This window comes from Alnus glutinosa, chromosome 14 (assembly GCF_958979055.1).
Source record: "Alnus glutinosa chromosome 14, dhAlnGlut1.1, whole genome shotgun sequence".
Classification (NCBI taxonomy): domain Eukaryota; kingdom Viridiplantae; phylum Streptophyta; class Magnoliopsida; order Fagales; family Betulaceae; genus Alnus; species Alnus glutinosa.
Window position 1 is genome coordinate 7,253,691 of NC_084899.1, and position 23,416 is coordinate 7,277,106.

Genomic DNA, 23,416 nt, shown 5'->3' on the forward strand with positions numbered 1-23,416 from the left:
TTCCACATTAGTTTATAAAATTTCATCTCTTGTAGCATTTTTCAAAAAACTTGATTTAATTTGAATTTGAATTTGATGTTTTTCCTCGGTCTTTTCCTAGAAAGCAGTCGGCTACACGTCTCTTACTTACTTTTTCTGTTTTCAAAACAGCGTCCAATAAAAAAAGGCCCTGATATAAATAGGTGATGCCACGCGGCCTTACCCCATTGATGATTCCAGCGTGTGGTCCCCACTACTGGACTGAAGTCGTGCGCTCCCTGGTGTCCTTGTCGAACCATCAAGCGCGCTTGGGACTGAGAGAGAGAGATGAGGGGGGACGGGCACACGCCGTCATCGGGGCTAAACGGTGCAGGGGATGAGAGGGGCGCCGGAGGGAAGGCCAGGAAGCAGCCGCCGCGGAAGCCGCCGTCTATTCCGTATGCTAGGCCGCCGCAGCCGCCGAGCCAAGCCGAAGCGGAAGCTGGTGGCCGACGCCGCTGGCTATCGAAGCTGGTTGATCCGGCTTACCGCCTAATTTCCAGCGGCGCCACACGGATTATCCCTTTGTTATTTTCCAAACCAGCTTCCCCTAATGCCCTTCCTTCGCCCACTGATCAAGACCTCCGTTAGTTGATCTCTCTCTCTGTCACTCTAGAATTCTCTTTCTGCATCTGATTTTGAGAGATTAGGGTTTGGAAGAAGTTATTATCTCAAACTTTTGAGTGTTATATATATATATATGCTTGCCTTATACCGAGATGAGGAAAGATTAAAAACTATTTCCTCTTTCCTCTCTAAAATGTTCAAATTTTAGTTTTTACATCTTAGAGAACATATAAAATATATGAATTAATGGATTTGATAATGAATGGCATTGGATTGACATGAAATTTAGGGGTGCATCATTAGCTAGCACAGAAAGAATTTGTAATCTAATTGTGGGATTGTCGAAATATTAATTCGATTACAACTTATTGACTGATGTAACATTAACAAAGCGTTACACCAGGTGTAACTTGAACTTGGCTCCGACATAGTAGTCTTTAATAAAGAGTGTGTGTGTGTGTTGGGGGGGGGGGGGGGGGGGGGGTGGTGCCATTTTGTGGATGATTCTAGGTTTCGCTTATTAGTTGCTTATTCTTGGTTGAATTAAACAGAAGCATAACTTTTTTGCTAACCTTCCTTATCTTATTTTAAGAAAAAAAAAAACCACGTTCATACTAATTTTGGTGCTTAATGAAGGAGTTTGAAGTTGGTTTTATAGAATAGCGTCGAATTAACTCGGAGTAGGCATGTGCCAGTTATAAATGAGTTCATAATCTGATCTGTTCAGCCCCAGCTACTGTCTTTTGGCAGTTTTTTTTTTTGGTACCACTGTGTTTCCAAGAGGAGGGAGCTTTGTTTAATCTAGCTGCTGACTTTTTTTGAAAATTTGAGAAATCAATGTGCACTCTTAGGCTCCGTTTTTATCGACTTAAAATGTTTTCAGTATTTTTGAGTGTTTGGTTGCACTTTGAAAATTTGGTTAACCAAAAAACATTTTTGGTCAACCGTAAAATGCCCTTTTGTTTCTGTAAAATGGTTTACGTTTAATTAAGGTGTGAACATTTTCCTTCTACAGCTTTTCTCTTCAAACCTTCTTGGCAAACGTCCACGCCATAGCACACCCTAGACACCACCCTCTCTCCTGTTGGCACCAACGCCTCCTAGAGCCACGCCCACCAGTGCAGCCGCCACCTGTTGGGTGCCTGTGGACTTTTGGGAAAGGATTCAAATAGCCAGTGAGAAGTGTTGATCCTTCATGTATCTTCTAAGATTTTAACATATTCACGTGATTATGGTGCTCATTATTTTGGTAGAAAGAGCTATTGATGCTGTGAAGATTGTAGATCAAACAGCGTATAATTTATTCTATATTATATACACTTCTGTATGTTCAATATGGTATCCCACGCACAAATAGCCAAGCCCTTTTTCTGGATTATAGCACTCATGCCTGACATATTGTGTCTCTCAAGAAGTATAGGCTTTGATACACTTTGAAATTGATGGGTTATGCCATTTGGAGTGTGTTAATCTACAGAAGAGGACTGGCACATGTGGCAGAGTTGCAATTTCATTTTGACTTGTTCAAGGAAGTTTGATAATTTTGCATAGTGTAAGAAAGATAATGAGGATGAGCACATCTGAAGAACATTGGAATATAGGAGTTACTACAATAAAAAAATTATATAAAAGGCATCATCACCCCAAACTGCTGCGGTAGGAAAGTACATTTTGTTTAGATGGTTTAGTCCTATCTCCTGTGCAGTGGTAGTTTATTAACAGGTGTGTGTGGTTGAGTGGCTCAAAGGAGGCTGTATTAAATACTTAAAAAGATGTGGAGCGACGTGCAGTAGAGAAGGAATATTTCCAGAATAGAATGAATTGACTTGGAATGTTTATTTAGCCCATACTGTTTGTGTGCTTACTTCGCTCGCAGTGCTGAAGTTGATGCTGTGAAATTGGTGGCATTTATCACCAAACCATTCTTTTAGAATATTAGGGATAATTTATTTATCGTTTTTCTATTGTTCTATTTTCTCTAGGTTGTGAAAAGCCTTTTTGTGCTCTCCATGCTTCTGACATGTATACATTACAATGATATCCTTTAAGCTCATTTTTTATTCATTGCTATTCATTTTCACTTTTTATATAATTATAAAAAATCACATACTGATTTGTGCTGAACTTTGGTCGTATAATTTCATCTTACTGATTAATGAGTTATTTTTGCAATGTAAAACTTGCATGCAGAAGTTGAACGAGATGGTGGGTTTGATGATGGCAAATGCACATTAGATGTAAGGATTCTGTCCTTTTTGTTAAAACATTTAGAAACCTTGCCTCTGGCCTTGATCCTCATTTCATTCAGTAGCATGTTTGGTTTTTTAAATTGACTGTTAAAAAAAATAAAAAATTATAAAAAAAATTTTAAATGTTAAAAGTTTAGTTTCAATTACTCATAAATTTGGATTAAATATCTTATATTTTGGAGGGCTTTGATTGAGTTAACCTTTCCATTCACATCAGCATTATTCTTGACTTTGGCCCTAATATTTTGCAGCTTGGATCAAACAGATCAGCTGTAGTAGCAGCTTCTAGCGGAGCAGCGGTGAATAGTGGTTCTGACTTTGATGGGCACAAACAAGACAAAAATGCTGACCTTTCTGATGATTACAGGCTTTTTGAAATCGAAAAGCTGTTGAAAGGGAAAAGATTTTCAAGGTGGGTCAAAATTATTGGCAGTCTTCTCTGATTAATTTGGGTGGCAACTGGTTGCTTGCTTTGAAGAACCCCGCTTCTGATCCCTGAATGATGTTTTGTTAGTTTTATTGATTTATCAAGTCTCCTTACTATTGAAGAATTTTAGTCTTGTGGAATGAAGTTTGTAAGTTTAAGCTTTTCTAGGAACACTGAGTTTGTAAAGTATTTAACGCTGACGTAGCCCTTTCTTAATTCCACTCATTACCATGCAGGGAAGAAGTTAATCATTTGAAGGAGATTTTGTCTTCTAGGGCTGTTGATCTTAATCCAAACATGACTGCAGGAGGAGACCCTGCAGGGCTTGTAGTAGCGCATGAAACTCCAAGAACTTCACTTGAAGAAAAAGATTCAAAGAGAGCTCTATGGGTAAGTTTGACCCCTCTTCTCCAGTCAGCTGTCTAGAGGAAGGCATCACTGTCAGCTTGGCTTTTGAATTGGTGTCATATATGCCTGTAGAACAAACTTTGTTAGGGATGCTAACGTATCCAAAGGTGGCTGTTTTTGGACTAGTAGTGCATAACTTTCTTTATTTATACAAGGTTTTTAAGTTTTACATATGGAAAAACACAATGCCTAGGTATCACATTCTTAATGAATGGAATATAAAACAATTCATCTCAACTACTTTTAGGAACCTATATAAATATATAAATGATAACCGAATTAAAAAGAAAAATACTTCCCGCTGTGAAATGAAACTTTAGCTTTGTTGCTCCAATTCTACAAAATGTGACATCGTTAGACTAATCTCAGAATTACTCGAACACAAACTTTCTAATGCTTCATCATTGCTATGATTGGAGGATGCATGCTTTGGTGTTTGATGGCATATATAAGGGTTGTTTGATAAGCATCCCCACAATATCAATACATGAGTGGAGGTTGGTGTTCTAAGGAGGTAGTGGGACCTTTAGGAGTTGGTGTGTGGGAACATATTAGGAGGGGGTAGGGATTTTTTTGGAGGTTTGTTAGATATGAAGTGGGAGATTGATAGGAACTATATTTGGGAAGTAACGGCTACTGTCAATTAGGGTTCCAGATTATCAATTAGGGTTCCGGATTATCAATTAGGGTTTCACCAAGGCAGGCGGCTGTCCAATAAGGGAAGTAGCAGCTGGCGCCAATCCTGTCCAGCCTCCAACGGCTATTTCCCCCCTTCAACCTACTTTCAGTATGGCAAGACAATAAGTTTATTTCCTTTCCTTGTAATGTTATTTCCTTTCCTTGTTTACCCAAATAAGTTAGCCTATAAGTGTAACCTTAATCCACGAGTTGATCATCAAGAAAATTATCAATAACAAGTCCTTTTGAGTTCCCAATTTTTGGGTTCTTATCATTTTGGTATCAGAGCAATTATGATCCAGTGTATGGTCCATACACGCAAGCAGAAACAGCAGAGAATGGATCTAGATCTTCTCACTCGTTTCATGGAGCGATCAGAGCAGCACATGAAGGAGATGACGGAAGCCATGGCCGCACTCCATCAGAAGTACGATAGTCTGTCCACCAGCGTGCAACGAATGGAAGCCGAATCCAGCAACGGCCGAACTAACGGGGGTGTCCACGGTGGTGCTCCACCACCTCCTCCACACAACCATGCACCGGAAGACGATTCCGGTACCGGGCATAACCACAACCAGCGACGTGGTGACAACTCCATCTACACTCGGGCCTTACGCCTCGACTTCCCTCGATTCGATGGCGGTGATCCGTCGGGATGGCTCTACAGGGCAGTGCAGTTCTTTGAATACCACCAAACCCAGGCTACCCAACAGATTCAGATTGCTTCCTTTCATTTGGAAGGAGACGCCCTTCAGTGGTACCGATGGGTGATGGCGGCCAATCCCTTGGCAACGTGGCCAGAATTCTCCCGGGCCCTTTTAACCCAATTCGGACCAATGGAGTATGACGACTCCGCGGAAGCTCTAGCGAAATTGCAGCAGGTAGGCAGTATCCGGGAATACCAAACCGAGTTTGAGAAGCTAGCCACTCAGGTCTCGGGTTTGAGCGAGCAGTTCCTAATTAGCTGCTTCATTGGTGCGCTAAAGGAAGAAATCCGTCTGAACGTCAAAATGTTTAGACCCACGTCTCTCTCCTCGACCATCGGCCTCGCCCGATTACAAGAGGAAAGGCAGACCCGCAAGCCACAACCCAAAAATTCCATCAAGCCCATCACCAGTTCTGTGGTTCCAGCAACACCGAAAATTCCCCCGGTCAAGCGACTGACCCCTGCTGAAGTCGCCGAAAGACGACGCAAGAACCTGTGCTACAATTGTGATGAACGTTGGGAAGTTGGCCACAGGTGCAAACAAAAAACTTTATTTCTCATCGAGGGTGATGAGACGATGGCTGAGGATGCAGACGACGTGTTTGAGGATGCCGAACCAGCTGAGGTATTGGAGATATCAGTTGCTGCCCTGGCGGGAGAAACAACCCCACAAACCATGCGGGTCACGCTGTACATCAAGTGACAACCACTCACGGCACTAGTCGACTCCGGAAGCACACACAATTTCCTGCACACACGGGTGATGCGACGCCTCCTCTGCCAAATTGATGTTGATGCGGTGCTGGAGGTCCGGATTGCAGATGGAGGTAGATTGAGAAGCACTGGGTGTTGTCCAGGTGTGCTGGTGTGATTACAACAGTTGTCTTTTTCGGCTGATTTCTACATCTTGCCGCTCGGGGGTTGCGACATGGTGTTGGGCGCTCAATGGCTTCGCACCTTGGGGCCCATTCTCTAGGACTTTTCGGAACTAAGCATGGTGTTCATAGTGGCAAACCAGCGGTACAAAATCATGGGCAACAAGAGCCAGCCTGTCCGTGGGGTAGGAATTCGTTGTATGGAGCAAGTATGGAAAAAGGAGAGCCCGGTAAGCAGCCTGCTGATCCAACCGCGATGGGTCTTGGACACCGAACTTGTGTCGATCACCGCCTCAAACCAGCCAGTCTTACCCCAGTTGCACCAGCTCCTAGATCGATTCAGCCACCTGTTTGCTGAGCCCACGGCGCTGCCTCCACAGCGTTCACATGATCATCAAATCCCATTGTTACCGGATAGTGCTCCTACCAACGTACGTCCCTACCGGTATGCCCAAATTCAGAAAGATGAGATTGAACGGACAGTCAAGGCACTACTCGAAATCAGGCTAATCCGACCAAGCCACAGCCCCTACTCTTCTCCGGTCTTACTTGTGTGCAAGAAGGACGGAACTTGGCGAATGTGTGTCGATTACCGGGCACTCAACCAGATCACCGTCAAAGATAAGTTTCCCATTCCGGTGATCGATGAGCTCCTAGATGAATTGCATGGTGTATGTTATTTTTCTAAACTCGACCTACGGTCCGGTTACCATCAGATTCGAGTGCACGAAACGGATATCCCGAAAACAGCCTTTCGAACACATGATGGTCATTACGAGTTTTTGGTCATGCCCTTCGGTCTTACCAATGCACCCTCCACCTTCCAACATCTGATGAACGAGGTATTTTGCCCTTTCTTGCGTAAATTCATTTTGGTTTTTCTGGATGATATACTAGTTTACAGCCCTACTTTGGAGGCCCATCTTCATCATCTCGAGACCACGCTATTACAACTTCAGAAACATCAACTCTTCGTCAAACGATCCAAATGCTCGTTTGGGGTAGAACAGGTGGAGTACCTCAGCCATATTATCTCCAAAGAGGGAGTTGCTGCCGATCCCGCAAAAATCAGTAGTATGCTTGACTGGCCCATCCCAAAAACTATCACGGGATTGTGAGGTTTTCTCGGCCTCACAAGCTACTACCGGAAGTTCGTCCGAGATTATGGAAAAATTTGCAGGCCTCTCAACGCCTTACTAAAAAAGGGCAATTTTGTGTGGAACTCGGGAGCCGAAGAAGCTTTCAACGCCCTCAAGGAGGCGATGACCACCACTCCCGTCCTTGCCCTACCGGATTTCTCCAAGCCGTTCGTGATCGAAAGTGACGCCTGTGGTAACGGCATTGGTGCGGTGCTGATGCAGTCCAACCGGCCCATTGCTTTCACAAGCAAGGCATTGGCATCTCGCCATCTTGGGCTCTCCACCTACGAGAAGGAAATGACGGCCATCATCCGTGCGGTCACTAAATGGCGTACTTATCTTTGGCTGCCATTTCGTTTTCAAGACCGATCACCAAAGTCTCAAGCACTTTTTGGATGCCCGTGCCTCTACCCCAGCACAGCAAAAATGGCTCACAAAGATCCTCGGGTATGACTACACCATCTCGTACAAAAGGGGGATCGAAAATCGGGTCGCAGATGCCTTATCCCGACAGCAGGAGGAAACGACCTCTCTATCAGCCATCTCATACGTACACTTGGACTGGCTGGACCGTATGAAGACAGAATTGAAGCAAGATCCTTGGATACAAGCCAAGATTGGTAAGTTGTAGCACGACCACTTTCTGGCCAAACACTATTCGGTGCAGGATGGACTGTTGCAGTATGATCACCGTCTCGTCATTAGCTTGGAGTCTCCTTGGCGGACTGTTATCCTCGATGAGCTCCATGCTAGCCCTGCCGCGGGCCATTCCGGCTACTTAAAAACAGTGCAGCGGGTTAACAAACTTTTCTACTGGCCCCATATGCGACCAGACATCCGCACATACATTGCGGAGTGTGAAGTATGCCAACGACACAAGTACGAGACCTTGTCCCCAGCCGGGCTGCTGCAGCCGCTGCCAGTGCCGGATCACATCTGGTCGGAACTATCCATGGATTTCATTGATGCTCTTCCCAACTCCCACGGTTATACCGTGATCATGGTGGTCGTTGATTGACTCTCTAAGGCAGCCCACTTTGTGGCCCTTAAGCACCCTTATACGGCGACATCCGTGGCACGAGCTTTCATGGATAACATCATCAAACTCCATGGACTTCCAAAATCAATCGTATCCGACCGCGACCGAATATTCACTAGCAAATTCTGGCAGGAACTCTTCCACTTGCAGGGTACTAAGCTGAAACTCAGTTCCGGTTACCACCCCCAAACCGATGGGCAAACGGAGGTAGTAAATCGTTGCCTTGAAACCTACTTGCGATGCTTTGTTAGTACGCAGCCCAAGCAGTGGGACCAGTGGCTGTCATGGGCAGAATATTGGTACAATACCTCCTATCACACGGCGACGAAGATGACACCATTTGAGGCTGTTTTCGGGTGACCTCCTCCGAACATGGTGGGCTATGATGCCGGCACCACCACGGTGGCCCAAGTGGACGATGCCTTAACATCCCGGGACATCATCCTTCGAGCTCTCAAGCAGCACCTCACCGAAGCTCAAAACCGCATGAAACAACAAGCGGATCAACACCGAACAGAACGAGAATATGCCGAAGGTGACATGGTGTTCCTTCGCCTCCAGCCATATCGCCAAAACTCAATCGCCACCCGCCGATCCATGAAGCTGGCCCCTCGGTTTTATGGCCCTTTCCGCATCCTCAACCGTGTTGGCAAGGTGGCTTATCGCCTGGAACTTCCCGCAGACTTGGCTGTCCACCCCGTGTTCCATGTTTCATGTCTCAAGAAAGTCATAGGTCGCACTAACATTCCAGCTTAAGCCTTGCCCACCTTCGATGACCAGGGGACACTACAGGTATTGCCCTATCGCATCCTCGACCGACGCCAAGTCCGCAAGTGTGGTCGTACTATCACTCAGATTCTAGTCCAATGGACCAGTTTACCCCTGGAAGATGCCACGTGGGAGGAGGCTCATTCCATCCAAGAGCGGTTTCCTAATTTTCAACCTTGAGGACAAGGTTGATTTTAAGAGGGCGGGAATGATAGGAACTATATTTGGGAAGTAACGGCTACTGTCAATTAGGGTTCCAGATTATCAATTAGGGTTCCGGATTATCAATTAGGGTTTCACCAAGGCAGGCGGCTGTCCAATAAGGGAAGTAGCAGCTGGCGCCAATCCTGTCCAGCCTCCAACGGCTTTTTCCCCCTTCAACCTACTTTCAGTATGGCAAGACAATAAGTTTATTTCCTTTCCTTGTAATGTTATTTCCTTTCCTTGTTTACCCAAATAAGTTAGCCTATAAGTGTAACCTTAATCCACGAGTTGATCATCAAGAAAATTATCAATAACAAGTCCTTTTGAGTTCCCAATTTTTGGGTTCTTATCAGAGATGGTACAAAGATAAGGTTCTGGGTACGATTTATGGTGTGGGGACCAGCCATTGAAGGAACCATTTTTGGAGCTGTTTAGTATTGCTTGCTATAAGGAGGCATGGGTGGCAGATCATGTGCAGTTTTCTAACGGTAATTTTCAGTGGAATTCATTTTTTTTTTTTTGATAAGTGGAATTTATCTTTTATCAAACTTGTGTAGGATTGGGAAGTAGAATTAGTGATTGAGGTAAGATAGTTTTATCAGAGGGTAGCCACTCCGACTAGTTCATCATTTCCATGGAAGACTATTTGGAGAGTCAATATTCCATTGAGAGCGAGTTTCTTTGTATGGACAATAACTCTTGGGAAGATTCTGACTTTGGTTAACTTGAGAAAGAGAGTAGTCATAGTGGTGGATTGGTGTAGCCTATGTAAAAGGAGCGGGGAATCCATAAATCATCTTTTTTATTGTGAAATAGCAAGAGAATTATTGAAATTTTAGTTTTAGAATTTTCGGAGTAGAACGCATCATACCTAGAAGGGTGATAGAGTTATTGGATTGTTGTAGAGGTCAGGTGGGAAGTCGTTCCGTTTTAATCGTTTGGATGATGTCCCCTTGGTGCTTAATGTAGTGTATATGAAGAGAGCGGAATGTAAGGTTTTTTGACAATCTTGAGATTTCGGTGGTAGATCTAAAGAATATCTTGGTCAATTCACTTTATACATGGACAAGGGGCGCATAATATCTCACAATTTAATTATTCCGATTTTGCAGGCTTTTGTTCTTTTTCTCATTAAAGGAGTTTTCTCTTGTATATATTCTGTGTACTTAAGATAAGATATTATTCCAGATGATGAGGTGGAGGATGTAGATAGTTTGGCTAGTATTATGGGATGTAGGGTGGCTATGTTACTGTTGAAATACTTGGGTATCCCTTTGGGTGCTCCTTATAAGTCCACTTCCATTTGGAGTGGCATTGTAGAAAAATTGAAGAGGTGATTGGCTTGTTGGAAGTGGCTCTATTTATCTAAGGGAGGTAGGTTGACTCTGATAAAAAATACTGTCTAATTTGCCCACTTATTACTTGTCTTTGTTTTCTATTCCTATTGGGGTGGCTAATAGGCTCGAGAGATTTCAACGTGATTTTTTATGGGGAGGCATGAATGAGGAGTTTAAGTTTCACATTGTAAATTGATCTAAAGTTGGTTAACCGAAGCAAACTGGTGGTTTGGGGGGTAAGAAGTTTGATTAAGTTTAATCAAGCTTTGCTGGGTAAGTGGTTATGGCGCTACGCCATGAAGAGGCAGTCTTTGTGAAGATTGGTGGTGGAAGCAAAATATGATAGTGTAAGTGGAGGTTGGTGCTCTAAGGAGGTAGAGAGGCCCTTTAGAGTTGGAGTGTGGAAACATATCAAGAGAGGGTGGGGAGTTTTATTGAGATTTGTCAGATATGAAGTGGGAGATGGAACTAAGATTAGGTTCTGGCATGATTCATGGTATGGAGATTAACTACTGAAGGAAACCTTTCGTGAGATGTTTACTATTGCTTGTTGTAAGGAGGTGTGGGTTGTAGAGAATATGCAGTTCTCTAATGGTAATATATCGTGGAATTTATCTTTTATAAGATCTGTACTGGATTGGGAGGTTGAATTGGTGATTGCATTATTGGATTTGTTGTATTCCCTTAATTTGAGACAAGGTGGTGAGGATCACATTTGATGGATTCCTTCAAAGAGGAAGAAGTTTGAGTTAAGGACGTTTTATCACGAGTTTGTTGCTTTGAGGGGTGCATCATTTCCATGGAAGAGAGTTAATGTCCCTTTGAGAGTTTCTTTGTTTGGACACCTGCTTTTGGAAAGGTTCTGACTTTGGATTATTTGAGGGAGAGAAAAGTAATTGTGGCGGAATGGTGTTGTATGTGTAAAAGAAGCAGACCATTCATTGATCGTCTTTTTCTCTATTGTGCAGTGGCTAGAGAATTAAGGAGTTTTTATTTTATTTTATTTTTTATTTGCCATTTCGGTGTAGAATGGGTTATGCCTAGAAGGGTGATTTAGTTGTTACGTTGTAGGCGATGGCTGTCGGGTAGTCGTTCAGTTTTAGCCGCTTGAAGGATGCCCCTTTTGTGCTTAATGTGGAATACTTGGAGAGAGCGGAATGCAAGGTTTTTTGAAAATCGTGAGAGGCCGATGGAAGAGTTCAAGAACATCTTGAACTCGTGTAATAGAGTTGTGCCCCTTTGCGCTTATTAATAATATGCATTACTTATAAAAAAAAAAATTTGTGTACTAAGGTTGCGCCTTTTTGTACTCTTATTGAAATGCATTAATATATATATATATATATATATATATATATATATATATATATATATATATATATATATATATATATATATATATATATATATATATATATATATATGTTTGATGCTTGAGTGATATATTTTATATTTTTGGATGCGGGTGAAGCCTCTTCCTTAGAACTTCCTTTTGAGGAAAGGGAGGTCTTAGAGGTGGTTAAAGGGTTGAATTGTGATAAGGCTCCAGGCCCTGATGGGTTGACTTTTGCGTTCTTCCAAGACTGTTGGGATGCGATCAAGATAGATCTCATGGGGGTATTCCAGGACTTTCACACTCATAGCAAGTTTGTCAAAAGCATTAATGCCACTTTTATAGCCTTAATTTCGAAGAAGCTTGGGGCTGTGGATGTTAAAGATTTTCGGCCTATTAGTCTTGTAAGTGGCGTTTACAAGATCATTGCAAAAGTTCTTACTAATAGACCTAGAAGGGTTGTGGAGAAGATTATCTCGAATCCTCAAAATGCTTTTGTGATAGGAAGGCAAATTCTTGATTCTGTTCTTATAGCTAATGAGTGTTTGGATAGTCGCATCAAATCAGGTGAACCAGGGTTACTTTGTAAACTGGATATTGAGAAGGCTTATGATCATGTCAACTGGGATTTCTTATTGTATATGTTGAGAAGATGTGCTTCAGGGAGAGATGGTGTTCTTGGATAGCGCATTGTATCTCTTTGGTGTGATTCTTTGTTTTGGTGAATGGCATCCCTTATGGTTTCTTTAGCAGCTCTCGTGGTCTTAGACATGGTGATCCTCTGTCGCTTCTCTTGTTTGTCATCGTGATGGAGGCCCTTAGTAAGTTGTTCTCTATTACTGTTCAAAGGGGCTTCCTCTCTGACTTCTCTATGGGCTCCGGCAGCAATGGAGTGATTAACATTTCTCATCTGTTATCCGCAGACGATACTTTAGTTTTTTGCGGGGCTAATCCTGATCATCTTCTTTATCTTCGTATGTTATTACTGTCCTTTGAAGCTTTTTCAGGTTTGAAGATTAATTTAAGTTTTGGTTCCTGTGGGTTATGTGGATAATATGGATGATTTGGCTGGCATCTTGGGCTGTGGAGTCTCATCTCTTCCTTTAAAGTACCTTGGACTTCTGTTGGGGGCCCCTTTTAAGGCTAAGTTCAGCTGGGATGAGGTAGTTGGTAAGATTGAGAGGCGACTGGCTAGCTGGAAGCGGTTGTATCTGTCGAAGGGTGGCAGAGTTACCCTTCTCTCTCTAATCTTCCTACGTACTTTCTTTCTCTATTCCCTCCAGTGTTGCTAGTCGTATAGAGAAGCTGCATTGAGATTTCTTGTGGGGAGGCATAGGTGAAGAATTTAAATATCATCTGGTTAATTGGTCCAAGGTTTGTTCTCCTATTTCAGACGGTGGTTTGGGCATCCGGAATTTGAGGATCTTCAATAAGGCTCTATTAGGGAAGTGGCTGTGGCGTTATGCCCATGAGAGAGAGGCTTGGTGGAAATCTGTTGTGGATGCAAAGTACGGTTCTACTTGGGCTGGTTGGTGTTTTTTAGACCCCCCTAGGTCACACGGAGTGGGGCTTTGGAAGAATATTAGGAAGGGGTGGAGTTTGCTTTGTAGCCATACCAGACTTATTTTGGAAAATGGATCTAGGATCCATTTTTGGGACGATGTGGTGTGGTGAGATGCCTCTTAAGGAAGCTTTCCCAGTTTTGTATGACATAGCACGTGACAAGGATGCACATGTTGCAGACTATTTGGTTGTGGTGGGCGGGTCCTATCAATGGGATGTTAGCTTCTTTCGAGCGGCCCACGACTGGGAGGTGGATGTTTTGGCCTCCTTTTTCTCTTTGCTGTACTCAACCAGAGTGGATTGTGATGGGGAAGACCAGCTCTGGTGGTCTCCTTCTCACAAAGGGAAATTTGATGTTAGATCTTTCTATAAGGTTCTTGCTTGCAAAGAGGCTATTCGTTTTTCTTGAAAAAGTATATGGCGGACCAAGGTTCCCTTGAAAGTGGCTTTCTTCGCTTGGACGGCAGCGCAAGGGAAGATCCTCACCTTGGACAATCTCAGAAAGAAGCGTGTTATTGTGATTGATAGATGTTGCATGTGCATAATGAATAGGTAGTTTGTGGATCACCTTCTTCTCCATTGCGAGGTTGCACGCGCTCTATGGAACGCCATCTTTAGTTGTTTCAGTCTGTCTTGAGTTATGCCTCTTCAGGTGGTAGATTTATTCGCTTGCTGGTGGATGCGTGGTCGCTTTCGGAGTGCGGTTGTGTAGAAGATGGTCCCTGGTTACCTTTTGTGGTGCTTTTGGAGGGAACGCAATAATAGACAGTTCGAGGACAAAGAAAGAATCATTGAGGAACTCATTTCCTTTTTCTTTCATTATTTGTACTCTTGGTCGGCTGCATTCCTCGCACCTTTAGTGATTAGTTTTAATTATTTCCTTGTTTTGTTTTCTTCTTCCTCTTAGATGCCTTTCTTGTATACTTCTTGTGTACTTGATTGTGCTTTGCGCTTTTTAATGATATTTCTCTTACTTATCAAAAAAAAAAAAAAAAAAAAAAATTATATTTTTTACTTTGCATATATTGTTTTGCTGTCAAGTATGTCGTATCATTATCAGTATTTGGGAGAAAATAGCTGTGCATAGATAGAGATAAGATGAATAGAGACCTAACCAAACTAATGGTGCTCGAAAAATTGTGCTCATCTAGGGATACACTATACATTAAAGGTGATTAGAAGATAAGTATATCAATTCATCTAATGTTTTTCAGGAGTAATTTGCAGATCAGGGCTTGCAAGGAGATATAAAAGGATCCAATGTCTTCAAGTTGTAGATATAGGTTGAAAAGAAATAAGGAAGAAAAAGGCTTGTGAGAGGAAACAATATGGAAGGACTCTCTCACACATACAAACACTCACACACACAAGACAGACGCATCATAGATAGTTTTTGTGTTGCAATTATTAAGTTTAGATCTCTGAGGAATTAGGGGTTGATTGCCTACTTGTTTGCTGTCAAATTAGGTTTGACATTCTAGTGCACCATAGTAACACCATGTGATAGCTTTCCTCAGGATCTGTGGTATAAGCAGCTTCTTGAGAAGATGTGTAGGTCCAATGCTTTGTATGGTGTTTCAAGCTACTTATTTAGCTGAATTCTTAAATTAGAGAAGTAGAAATTTGGAGCCTGATTGTCAATCAGCAATCCCTACCTGTCAGTTTAATGGTTCTAATTTATAATGTTGCATGCAAAATTATGGGATTTGTTTATTGTCAACTCAATGGAATCCGCTTAGGTGTTATTAGACCTCTTATTCTGTTAATATTACTTATAAGGAACGAGTTTGTTGCTTGACTATCGCCTTTTTCTTTTGTTGACTCTGGTATTCCCATTGCAGTAAATTGTTTCCTTTTGTTGGCCTCCACACCCCCCCCCCCCCCCCCCCCCCCCCCCAAAAAAAAAAAAAAAGAAGAAAGGAAAAGAAAAAATTGTTCCCTTTACTTTTATGTTTCTAATTATAATATTTTGTGTTGGACATTCTTGGTTGGTCTCTTAGTAATCCTTGTGAATTTTGGTGGTGGGCGCATCTGCATTATATAAGGAGATCTTGTCATGGCTTCTTCAAACCTATTACCATGTAAGATCCTCTTAGGGCCAAGTGATTTGCCCTCTTTAAGGGCTTTAGGTAGCTTCTATTTTGGAGATGCCTCATCTAATGCTTGAGGGTGAGTCTTTAAAGATTATAAGATGGGGTATATCATAACATCTAGATTTGGATGAATACTTGATTAGTCGTAAGAAAAAAAAGACGAATACTTGATTAGCTTGATATTCCTTTCTTTCAGTTTGATTAGGTAGTATAAGTGGTTGTTCAGTTTGGCAATTGAAGTGGACTATGACTTAGAGAGGGGTTAAGCTTTGCATTTAAAGGGCATATCTTTCACCCTGAGTGAGGTTTTATGCTTTAGAAAATTTTCTGTCTCCTATGTTCTCCTTATTTCTTCTTTCTCTAGCTCTTAAAGGAATCCTAGTCATATGTATATTACTTCTTAGTTATCATGAATGATGTCCGGCATCACTTAAGATAAGAGCAACAAAAAACAACACAAAAATTTGAGATATTGCTGTATATTTAAATTCAAGGCAAAGTTTTTGCTTTAGAGTCAAACTTTTAGTGTTGCTTAAATTTTCTGATTTAATGACTACTTGGTCTTTTTCTGGGTTTAATGATTATATTTCCTCGTGTTAGAAAAAGCAAATAGATCTAGCAAATTTGAAAACTTTTAGGATGTAACAGAAGTCGCTAAATGCTTGTAATTATCCTAAAGGCCTTTAAGATAACATTTTTACTAGGTTTGTATGATTCTATCTGAAGGGAAGTTCAGAATATCCTTATGTTTCATAGGGTGCGTTGGAATATAATATACATTGTTTTTTTTTTTGTTTTGATAAGTAATTTCAAATTCATCAATAAAGCGTAGAGGGGCATAATCATAATACGTGGGAAGTATACAAGAGCGCCCTTAAAGATAACATTTTTACTAGGTTTGTATGATTCTATCTGAAGGGAAGTTCAGAATATCCTTATGTTTCATAGGGTGCGTTGGAATATAATATACATTGTTTTTTTTTTGTTTTGATAAGTAATTTCAAATTCATCAATAAAGCGCAAAGGGGCGCAATCCTAATACATGGGAAGTATACAAGAGCGCCCTTAAAAGGGAGGAACAGGTAATAAATTTAGAAAGTCTACAAAAGTAAAAACACCTAGGTGGCAAAGACTGGACGCTAACCAAAGAAATAGCGTGTTAATATACATTGTTCATTCCTATATTCTGACAAGTTTAGGTTATATAAAACCTTATTAAATTTTCCAGGTGCGAGATGAAGTTGGTGCTTCACCAGTTGAAATTGCAAGAGCATACATGGGAAACAGAGTATCTGAAATAGGCCTTAGTTCTAAGCATATAACATTAGAAGATGATATGGCATTACTACAGGGTGATGAATCTGCTGCAAAATCATTTATTCCATCACCTTCGCCTAAGCCATCCGCATGCTGGCCTGGTGCCATGGCACAGGATCAACATGGTTATTTGACCCCTCAAAGCCACAGAAGCAGAGTCGGGCTTGATAACTTTCCCCGAACACCTTATTCTAGAACTATTTTTTCAAAGTCCAAGACCAGGGTATGTAAAATTGAATTAAGTAATTTAATGCTGTGATTCATTTCGAGGTGCTTTTTTGCACATGGCATTACCCATTTTACACTATTTGTATGTCATCAGATCACTCAATTACGAGGTGCTGGAAGTAGGGGCTTGAACATTTCATCTACTCCTTTGCAGCAATCACAAACTCCTATATACGGACAGGTATTTTTTCATGTTAGCAATCCCTTGTAATTCATGCCTGGATGTTGTAATATTCTTTTTTCCTGCAAGGATGGTCCTTTTTAAATTTTATAAAGTTTGGTTTGGATTTTGTAGATATTTTCGTGTTGATTCTCTGTCAAGAGTAATGAACTGGTACTCTTGTTGATTCATGAATGTTTTACGAAGTAATGAACATATGAAATCCTACTATTAATTAAGCGCTTAGACTTCTTTTGTCTTCCAAACAACTGGTACATCTGTTCACAGTTCATGTGATAGAGAGGAGTCGTGCTTTATGAACATATTTTGTTCTAATATGATGTACTCGAAAACTGACTGCAAATTTTTTTTTGGGGTTCCTCTGTTGAGTAGGCATCAGGATTTTGTAATAGCATCTTATTTTGTTGTTGCTAAATGCCTAATGGTTTTTCATGTCTGGGGTGTGTTGGTAACCAGATCAACTCAATGATGTCGCTAGAATACGGTACAAATTATTTCTTGAATTTGTGGGAGCCATACAAGCCCACTTTGGTGCTGGAAAAATCTAAGCCATGATATTGATCAGGTCAATATTTAGTCCTGCCTCATGGTCAAGTTTTTGGATTTGTCTCAGCCCATTTAGAGCATTAGCATTGGAATAGACAAATCCTCTTTTCAGCCAAAATTTGGTTAGAAATCATAAAATCACGCCAACATCAGACTCTTTACTACTACAGTAAAATTTGGGTTTGCTACAGTTGCTCTCCTATTGTGTAGAGCAACTGTAGCATCTCTAAAAGATTTTTTATTCATTTTTTTCCTCTCTCTCTCTCTCTCTCTCTCTTCTGCAACATGAGCAGATGACAACGAGCACCAGAGCTTCTCCAAACATGAGCGGAGGGCGACAAGAAAGTGAGTCTCTCATCATCTGAGAGTCTCATATAGTCCAATCTCTCTCTCTTTACCTATGCAGATTCATCCCCATTTTTCTCTGTTTTTGTGTTTGATCTGTGATATTTGACTGACCGTTGTGCTTATTTTGGGCTCCACTACTATGGATCTGATGTGGGTTTTATTTTGATATATGAATTTCGGTGTTGATCATGATATGATATGTGAAGTTGGTTACTTTTTGACTATTGAGTTTGATGCAGTGAGTTTATGATGTATGTTAGGAAAAGAAACTATTTTTTCACGGGCCACAGCTTTGGGTAGAATCCTCACGGTGGACAATCTTAGAAGGCGGGGGTTTCTGCCGATTAATCGTTGTTGCCTTTATAAGAAGGATGAGAAAACTATTAATCATTTTCTCCTCCATTGTGAGCTTTCTGTGGATATCTGGCACTTTCTGCTTAACAACTTTGGGATCTCTTGGGTCACACTTGGTAACGTGCCTCAACTTCTCAATTGTTGGAAATTCTTTGGGTATGGACATCCTAGAGAAGTTATGTGGAAAGTTATTCTTGCTCTCTTAATGTGGAGCATTTGGAGAGAAAGGAACCGTCGGCTCTTTGAGGATAGTGAGTCCAATGTGCTACTTCTTAAATTCTTCTTCCTAAGATATCTTCTGGATTGGACCCTTGCTTATGTTCCTAACTTCTCTTCATGGAATTTGGTAGATTTGATTTGTTTTCTAGATTGTAACAACAGCTAGTTCTTGGTGATCTTGTTTCTGTTGTATAGCAGCTAGTTCTTTGGTGCTATTGTTTTCTTGTATACTCTTCGTGTATGAGGAATTTCATTTTTCTTCAATAAAAATTATTATTATTCATAAAAAAAAAAGAAACTATTTTTTCACATTTGGGTGGTTGGTTTAGTGGATCTTTTGGTTGATGCTGTCACCTCGATTTATTCGTGGGTTGGACTCAGATTATGCAAGACTTTCAAGATGTTGTAGTGGGAGGAGGTGGCTATGATCGTCTCCGTACCACAAGGAGCCCTCCTCCAAATCCGCCTGGGTTTGTGTGGTTCGATCGAGAGAGATAGATCAGGAGGAGAGAGAAATTTGTTAAAAAAAAGAATAATATAATATTTTTTTTTTTTTTTTTTTTTTTTTTTTTTTTTTTTTTTTTTTTTTTTTCCTTCTGTAAGTGATAATCCAATCTTATTAAAAGTGTAAGGTGCTCTTAAGTACACCAGAAGTATACAAAATGAAACACTTAACTAGAAAGAGAAACATGAACAAGAAAATCGTCATAACTAATCGACATAGGAGACACAAATGCCGCTGTCCAAAAGTACAAAGTATGGAAGATTATTTAAAGAATATTTTAATAGAGTGGAGAAAGATTTAGAAAGTGGGATGTATGGTGTTTTTGAAAAGTAGGTAGCTTAAATAGAAAAATGGGGCTTTTTTAGCTAAAATTTGGCTGGTCCAATGCGAATGCTCTTAGAAGGTCCAGCTTGCTGCCCACTAAGCCCCGTTTAGTCCATGGCTCCTTAATTGTTATTGGTAGTGCCCTTGATTGTTCCGGAGAAAGGGATCATGGCGCCATTTTTGAACTTAATTAACTTAGTTCAGCTGTTGCTTGTTTGCTTGTTTGGGGGGACTCTTGGTAGCACTTAGAGTGCTGTTGTGTGGAAGATGGAGCCTTCTTACCTTTTGTAGTGTCTTTGGAGAAATAAATAATAGAAGTTTTGAGGATCGCAAAAGGACGGTGGTGGAAGTCCTTTTTTCTTTTAGTACTTTTTTATCTTTGGAAAACTGCATTTGTCTGTCTTTATATGCTTAGTTTTCATGATTTTCTTATTCTTTTTTCTCCTTCTAGATAGGTGTTTCTCTTGTATACTTCCTATGTACTTGAGTTGCGCTTTTCGCTTTTAATGATATCTCGATTACTTATATATAAGAAAAAAAAATAAAATCCAGCTGTTGAACTTCAGTTTTAGCTGTGAGAGCTTGTATAGCCTCTTTTACGTGCAATCCTACAAATTTTATTGACTATGCTAGTAGTAGATCAGCACCAAAGAAGCCAGGTCACATCTCTTTTCTGGTCTTTAAAGCAACAAATCAGGGTATCATTCCCTCTTAATGAATTTTGGATGGTCTTAGCGCTGTATTTAAGTACAAGATGGACTGGCAAGGTAGCTGAAGTTTTGGCTGCTTTACCATTGATATATTTCTCTGTTCGTGACCCTTTTTTTTTTCTCATAATTTCATAATTCTTGAAATTTCCTATGCTGTATGAATGATTGAGTCCATATGTCACTTTATTAACAAGCGGATATGAAAGATTTTATGTTTGTGTGCTGCAAAGACTTATCAACTTGTTATACATTTTGAATACATGTAAGGTTTACAGTTATGTTTCCATTGTTATTTTAATAGGCCTATCTACCCTTCGCTTTATATAACATCTTGGAACTTGAATATTTTGTATTGGCAAAATTGAATTGCTGTCAACATATATATACGTTGGATTGATCGATTTACTTGCTGTTTAAATGCGTAGGTAAAAAGGAGTGATGCGGATAGTGACTATGGATCAGTGGGACCTATACGGAAGATAAGGCATAAACCTCTTGCAAATTCTTCTTCAAGAGGATCTGCATATTTTCGTTCTTCTTTAGACGGTCCTTCACAGGTGGAAAATTCTAATTCTTCTGAAGGCTTCTTGCCTGCTGTCAAGAAAAATATGGTACTCGGAGGAACAAGTGGCACCCCAAACTCCAAGTCATTAAACAGCAAGCCACACAGCTCTGAGGTGGGTGCTCCTATGGTACATCCACATACTAATCAGATGGCTAGGAAGATTTTGGAACATCTTGATAGAAGTCATCCCACTCCTAAGGATAAGTCTGCTGAGTTGGAGCGAGCCGCCACATGGAAGAAACCTGAATCTTCTGGTGTCACCTATGTCATGTCAAATGAGCATAATAGCTTACCAAATTTAGGAGATTTTGATTCTTCTAAGAATAGAGATCAAATTGAACGGAAGAATTATGCGCAAAGGATTGAAGAAAGGCGGAACTCTCGTTTTAAGGTTCCGCCTCAGGAGAGCACTTCTGAAGCTTCTACTGATGCGATAAATAAAGGAATTTTGGCTTCTTCAGTTACTAAACCAGTTTTGCCTTCCATATCTATCAGCAAGCCCTACTCAAGGTGGCCGTTTACTTCAGATACTAGTTCTGGGTTTACATTCCCGGTTTCTTCCTCTGGATCGGAGCCGCCAACACCAACCATCACGCCATCATTCTCAGCCGGTGGTCCGCAGCAGCCAAAAGAGGAACCTACAGCTCCTTCGTATAATTTTGGCTCAAAAAGGTCTACTCCTGCCCTTGTTTTTTCCTTCCCTTCTACAAGCAGTGCTAACATTCACGAAGATGCTTTGGGTATTAAGTTCAGCTTTGGATCAGATGAGAATACGAGGTTATCTTTCAGTTCGTTTGAAAAAGACGCTGTCTGCTTTTAAACTAAAACGACGACATTTTAGGATTTTTTGTTTTTTACCCTGTCTATTGATTTTACTCTAGTAATTGATTGTTTCTTAGGTAACGGAAGAAAAAGGCGTTCGAAGCAGAAAATGGTACGTTTCATCCATTAATACATTAGTTCTTGTTACCCATGTGACGCATTAATGAGTTTATAATGGATAACTTTAACGGAGATGAGTCATGTCATGGTCGGGATTTAATGCTGTTGTATCAACGGTATGAAATTTAAATAATGACATGGCATCATATGCTCTGTTAGATACAACAATTTTATTATGAAATAGCTTCGATTTATTTTACTTGAAATGAAGAAGATTATATTTTCTAGGTCAGGGTTCAAAATCCCTAGCATCAATTCGGATTTTAAATAGGACGCATTATGTTGGTACGTTTGTAACCAAGGAAAATGAAAACAGAAACTAATTTAATGTGGATTGGATTGTATAATACTCTCATCTCTCTCTTAAGGATTCTGGATTGGACTGTAATTAAAATTATTTTTTTCTTGAGGATTCTGGGGCCAACATAGAGATGAAGAACCAGGATCCTCTCCAGTTGAGAGGAACTAGAGAGGAGCCGGTCAGTTATAACTAGTGATATTTTTGTAATTTCACATGATATCCTAGTCTTCCATCCCTATGTTATAACTGACTAGCTCATCTCCAGTTGAAAATCAACTGGAGAGAATCTTGTTGCAAGGATGGAAGGGATCTACAGAAGGGAAAAGAATATTGGAGCCTATATATATTCAAGATAATAAAACATGGCCACTTTTTCTAAAACCAAATGAGTAATACTACACACACTCTCACTTCTTTACACTCATTTTTTCTCACATTTAGGTGGCTTTTAAAACCACCATTGGCTTTAATATGGATATTTAATGGATTTTAATCTAATGGTAGTTTTAAAAGTCACATAATTAAGGATGTGAAAAAATGGGTGTGGATAAATAGGAGTGCGTGTAATATTATTCCAAATATAAAATACAAGATCGCTCAAGGAAGATCATAATGGATTTACATTCAAGAAATTGTATGGGGAGTTGGATGAAAGTGGATCAGAATCCTTTCAAATTATTTGTCCAAATTTGAGAGATTTTAGACAAGTAGTTATGAGAGACTACTTATGGGATTTACCTTATTGGATTAGTAGTTGGACTCCTAATTTTTATTTATCAGGTGAGTCTCATAAGTGGTCTTTCATAATTACCTGCTCAAATTCTCTCAAATTCGAACAAGTAATTTGAAAGGATGCTAATCCATGGAAATGCAATTTCATCATGAATGACATATGTTGCTGCTACCATCATAAATTCTTCACGCACGACAATGTTGAAGTTGAGCTTTAAAGTGTTAGCTCAGTGGTGTTGGTTCATTTCTCTTGACTTGCGTGTTTGGGAGTCTTTCCGTTATTCAAACATTGAGAAAGATGTATGGACTTCTTGTCAAGGGCACTCTTGTCTCTTGATATCAATTCATTGTATGAACGGTGTCAATTGGCCCAAAGCAAGTGTCTTTCATAAATTTTCTTCCTCCACTAGAATTTCTAATGGACCTCTCTTGAAAATAATAGATTCTTATGTGTGAAGTTTTCTTGTCTAGACTTATAATACATCCTCCCCGGTCATTCCATCTTTTAAAATCACTATTAGATTCGTAGGACTTATGTGGGTTCTACACATGAACACTACAAATCTAATGGTGACTTTGAAAAGTGGAAGGATATAAAAAAACACACGTTTTACAGGTGTAAAAATGCAAGCGTAAGTCCACAACTTATTGAATACAATACACAAGAATTAAGTGTTATTATATGATAAACTCAATTATTTAGCAAAAGGTTTGCTAATCACAAGATTAATAAGATGAGA

General features: G+C 40.4%; 1 protein-coding gene across 2 annotated transcripts; it reads left to right on the forward strand.

The window, feature by feature from the left end:
• Nucleotides 1–242: 242 nt before the first annotated feature.
• On the forward strand, nucleotides 243–21,824 carry LOC133857082 (nuclear pore complex protein NUP1). 2 transcript variants are annotated; one of them, XM_062292201.1, is made up of 7 exons: nucleotides 243–604; nucleotides 2,779–2,822; nucleotides 3,086–3,246; nucleotides 3,498–3,651; nucleotides 16,633–16,944; nucleotides 17,044–17,130; nucleotides 20,562–21,824. In XM_062292201.1, the coding sequence occupies exons 1-7, from the start codon at nucleotides 307–309 to the stop codon at nucleotides 21,519–21,521; spliced, it is 2,016 nt and encodes a 671-aa protein (XP_062148185.1). In that variant the 5' UTR covers nucleotides 243–306; the 3' UTR covers nucleotides 21,522–21,824. The 2 variants fall into 2 exon arrangements, with proteins under 2 accessions (XP_062148185.1, XP_062148184.1); XM_062292200.1 differs by having other exon boundaries at nucleotides 246–604; nucleotides 2,776–2,822.
• Nucleotides 21,825–23,416: the final 1,592 nt, after the last annotated feature.